The sequence below is a fragment of the Microtus ochrogaster genome, chromosome 6 (assembly GCF_000317375.1).
Source record: "Microtus ochrogaster isolate Prairie Vole_2 chromosome 6, MicOch1.0, whole genome shotgun sequence".
Lineage (NCBI taxonomy): Eukaryota > Metazoa > Chordata > Mammalia > Rodentia > Cricetidae > Microtus > Microtus ochrogaster.
Window position 1 is genome coordinate 62,529,206 of NC_022013.1, and position 4,347 is coordinate 62,533,552.

The 4,347-nt window shown below is 46.5% G+C and overlaps 1 protein-coding gene across 1 annotated transcript in view; it reads right to left on the reverse strand.

Annotated features, from left to right (window-relative positions):
• The window catches only part of Arhgef3 (Rho guanine nucleotide exchange factor 3), a 288,000-nt gene that overhangs the window by 236,618 nt on the left and 47,035 nt on the right, over nt 1-4,347 (reverse strand). Inside the window, exon 2 of the mRNA XM_026779863.1 lies at nt 727-820. Coding sequence (XP_026635664.1) covers nt 727-770 — 44 coding nt within the window. The 5' untranslated portion in view covers nt 771-820. The remainder of the gene's footprint in view (nt 1-726; nt 821-4,347) is intronic.

Genomic DNA, 4,347 nt, shown 5'->3' on the forward strand with positions numbered 1-4,347 from the left:
CACCATCATCACCACCAACACCATCACCATCACCACCACCACCAACAACAACAACACCATGACCACCACCACCAACAACAACAAAGGAGAAGGAATAAAAGAATGACTTCCTTCTATATATCTCGATAGCCAGAGAAAATTCTGGAAGGAAAATGGACATATTACACAAAGCATGAGCACAACTGTATAGATAATAAGGAAGAACAGGAATGGATTCAGGACTGAAAATTAAACTTTTTTAATTGATAAAATTAAAAAGTTATTCTTAAAAAAAAGAGAGGAAGTGAAAGAGGGAGGAAAAAATGGCATGAAAGAGCTCGGGTCCATCCCTGCTGGCTCTTGAGAGACCAGCCACTCACAAGCACCGTGTTCTGGGTGGTGGCACTGTGTTTGGGGATGAACACCCACAGCGTAGAACTGAGACACCGAATTTTACACCACATCGTTTCTGTGATCCCAGCTCTTCTGGGACTTAGAAATATTTCTTTGTATTTAACAATGGTTTCTCTCCTCTGGTGGGACAAGCTGGACACGGGAAAGGAGATGTGTTCCTGGAGGCAGAGGATCAAACTCAGAGCCTGACGCATGCTAGGAAGACACTGTACCACCAAGCTCCTCACCTCGCCCCATGCAACCTCTGATCCTTCAGGGTTTCTATCAACCATATAGGCATGAAGGAATTTGACGCATTGAACCATTGCATGACATTTTTTCCTTAACTGTTACCTTTCCTTGTTTTCTTCCATCCCTCTATAAATGCACTGATTCATCACTGGGAAATTCTCTGCAGACTCAGTGTGCCAGGCCTAGATTTTCTTTCCTAAAAAACAAAATGACCAAGGGAATGATTAGAACAAAGCATAATGACACAAATGTGTAAAAAACCCATAATGAAGCCAGCTAGTGATGGTGCACGCCTTTAATCCCAGCACTCTGAAGGCTGAGGCAGGTAGATCTCTGTGTTGGAGGCCAGCCTGGTCTACAGAGCGAGTTCCAGGACAGCCAGGGCTATAGAGAAACCCTGACTCGAAAATAAAACAGAACAACAACAACAAAAAGAAAAAATAAAGCAAAACAAAACAAAAAATCCACTCATTCTCTCTCTCACACGCACACTTAATGAATTAAATAAGTAAAATGACCATTACACATACAAATGGTGTATTTCAGTAAAAACACACCAAGAGGGCCACATTAGAATATACCAAAGGCTAACCAGCATCCCTCACATCCATCCTCCTTTTTTCCACAATCCCAAGTTGAGCATCCCTAAATCAAAACATCCAAACTCTAAAATGTTCCAAAATCTGAGATTTTCTGAGCCCCAACGAGATCCCACAAGTAAAAAAATTCACAAAATTTGTTTAAAATATTGCATATAGCTAATAGGGTGCTATGTGCATAAGGTATATATGAAAGTTAAATCCTATGTTTAGACTTGAGTCCCTTCTCCAAGATATCTCATTATAGATATGCAGATAGTTCTCAGTTTGAAAAAAAATTAAAACATCCTGGTTTCTGACAAGGGATAATGTATCCTAGCTCTCAGGTATCCTTGGAGTATCTTCTATTTTGGTTTTTCAAGGCAGAGTGTCTCTATGTATCCCTGGTTGTCCTGGAACTCACTCCGTAGACCAGGTTGACCTTGAACTCACAGAGATCTGCCTGCCTCAGCCCCCCTCCACCTTACTAGGATTAAAGGTGTACATCACTGCCACCAGGGCTCTTGCAGTATCTTCTATGAGACTCTTGAGCAGGGCACCAGGCACAGAAGGAGAAGCATATATGACGGCTAAAGTTATCACAAAATGACTCCTGAGAATGGTAAAGGTCCCCTAAATGCACATGATGCTCACACCAAAGATCCTAGTTGAAGTCCTCAGCCCTAACAGAGGCTGGCAGGAGACAAAGGAAGAGCCAAAGAAGAGCTAAAGAGAATCAATCCAAGGTGCTTCTTAGGGTCCCTCCTCGTCTTCACTGTTGCAGCATCTGCCCCATAGGGAGCACGAGCCACACTCTTAGGTTCCTGGTTCAGCTGTGGCTGCTGCATTCCTCACCAAAAAGAAGGCTGTGGTTAACATCACAGGACAGATTCCCTTCATAGGCATGCCGCCAAATACCAAACTGCTACTTTGTTTGGTGTACACACACACACACCAGTTACTACTCTAGAAAGCTATTCTTAGGGAGAATGTGTTGACTTCCAACTCAGGGCCTCCTAGACAAGGGTTGAGGGCGATTCTAGTCACCCATGGTTGATTAAGCCAACCACCGCTGTGGCAACCATCATGACCACTGAGCATTAAAGACCTGCTTGGCAGCATCTCTGACCTATCATTCCCCATCTGCTCCATGTGGGCCTGGCCTTCTCCCAGGCTAAAGCACTATCTGCTTAACTCTGATCCAGGGGAGAAGGACCAGATTCCTGGGATGCCTGACCCCACCCAGAGAAAAGGGATAGAGCCAGTGTTAGGGAGATTCTCCAGCCCCTGCCTCCAATGCTGTTCTTTCATTTAACTTGCGGAGATCAAGCTATGAGCTATTTTTAGCATCTGGGTCCCTGTCTAGGGCCACTGATCTGGCTTCCATCAGAGCTAACTTCATCAGCTGCCGCGTGTACATTCTGGGGTGGGGGTGGGGCAGGAATAAGGAGTGCATAAAAATGCAGATCCTAGAAAAGGAGAGGGAAGAGAAGTGGGCTTGAGTGGAGAGCTCTGGGGGTGCCTTAGCAATGCAGTTGTAGAGCAGGGGGGAAGTATCAACGGTCCATATCTCAGACACTCTGTGGCTAGGATTGCCTCAGCCCAGCTCACTCCAGCCTGGAAGCCAAGATGGCTCATTCCCAACCTCTTCTGCACGCAGCATAAGCACAGTTACTGCAGCTTGGAAGCCCATCTCTCCTCCCCAGTGAGCAGGAAACGGAACTCTCTTCACACTCACTGTCCTCAAGGACCTGTGAGAGGGCACCTGGGAGGAGAGGCTGGCTTGACCCAGCATTATAGCGGTATATTATTCGTGTTGTAATCAATAAAGCTTGTCCGAAGGTCAGTGCAAAGCAGACACACTAGCCAGGCAGTGGTGGCACACACCTTTAATCCCAGCAGCCTCACTAGCTAGCCATAGAGGCCAGGCGTTGCTGTTGCACGCCTCTCTAATCCCAGCACTAGAGAGGAATATAAGGCGGGATGAGATAGGAACTCGCTCTCTTTCAGTCTGAAGAGTTCAAAGAGGTAAGAGCTCTCTAGTGGCTTGGCTGATTTTGCTATTCTGATCTTCAGGTTGAACCCCAATATCTGACTCTCAGTTTTTATGATTCGTGATGCAATTGGCGCCCAACATTTGGGGTGCGGATTCACAAACAAGCTGTTGGCGTGTGACTTTTTAGCCACTGGCACAGGCCAGAGCTACACGTGGGGTTCCCACTAGAGATGCACATGGGGCTCCAGACCTACTTGGCTAGGCTTTCTTTTCTTTTTTCCCCAAGCCTCTGAGGGAGTTTGGGATTTTCCTGTTATAGCCTCTCTGAAACAGTCTCCAGCTGCCACCCAAACTCCAGAAGCCCCTGAGCCCCAAACCACAGCACTCATCTGTATTACCAGCTGGTTCTGCCTTCAGGCAGTTACCCCCCCTCCATAAAAAACATCTTTTTTAGCTTTTTCCTAACAATCCCATCAATCCTGTGTGGGCTTTCTCTCTCTCTCTCTCTGCACTATAGGTTGTGGGCTCTCCCTGAATACCCTTCTCAGGCAGCTGGCAAACCAGGTGGCTACCATGAAATCCAGTACAGCTTTTACTGTTCTACACAACAGCAATAAGCCTTATATCTTCATAAACCTTCTTAGATTTGATAAGACAATTAGAAATTCTTAAAGGAAGGAATGAGTTAAAAGAGTTTTCCCTCATTAAAAAATGGGGAACTACAGGCTGTAATTGCACAGAGCAGACCGAGAGGTGAGTGATCAGCCAGACAGCTGGGCACCTCACTCTCTAGACCCTCAGTATTGGGGCAAAACCCCAGGCCCCTCCCCCACCTCCAGCACCCCACCCCATCAATCAGACCCTTTAAGGTACAAGGCCCACTCTACCCACAAACACACCCATCCCCTGCAACCTCAGAGGAACTCTGAAGCACAGGCTGCAACTGCGCAGAGCAAATCAAGAGAGACCTCAGTGGCTCCCTAGGACACAGACAGCAACTGCACAGAGTTGACTAAGAGCAGCTCCCTAACACATGGACAGAAACTGCAAGGATTGGACCAAGAGGCAGACACTGCCAGCACCAACTGGAGGAAGAGGAGGATAGGTGCCAATGCAAGAATTCATAAAACAACCTAAAAAGTAACATGT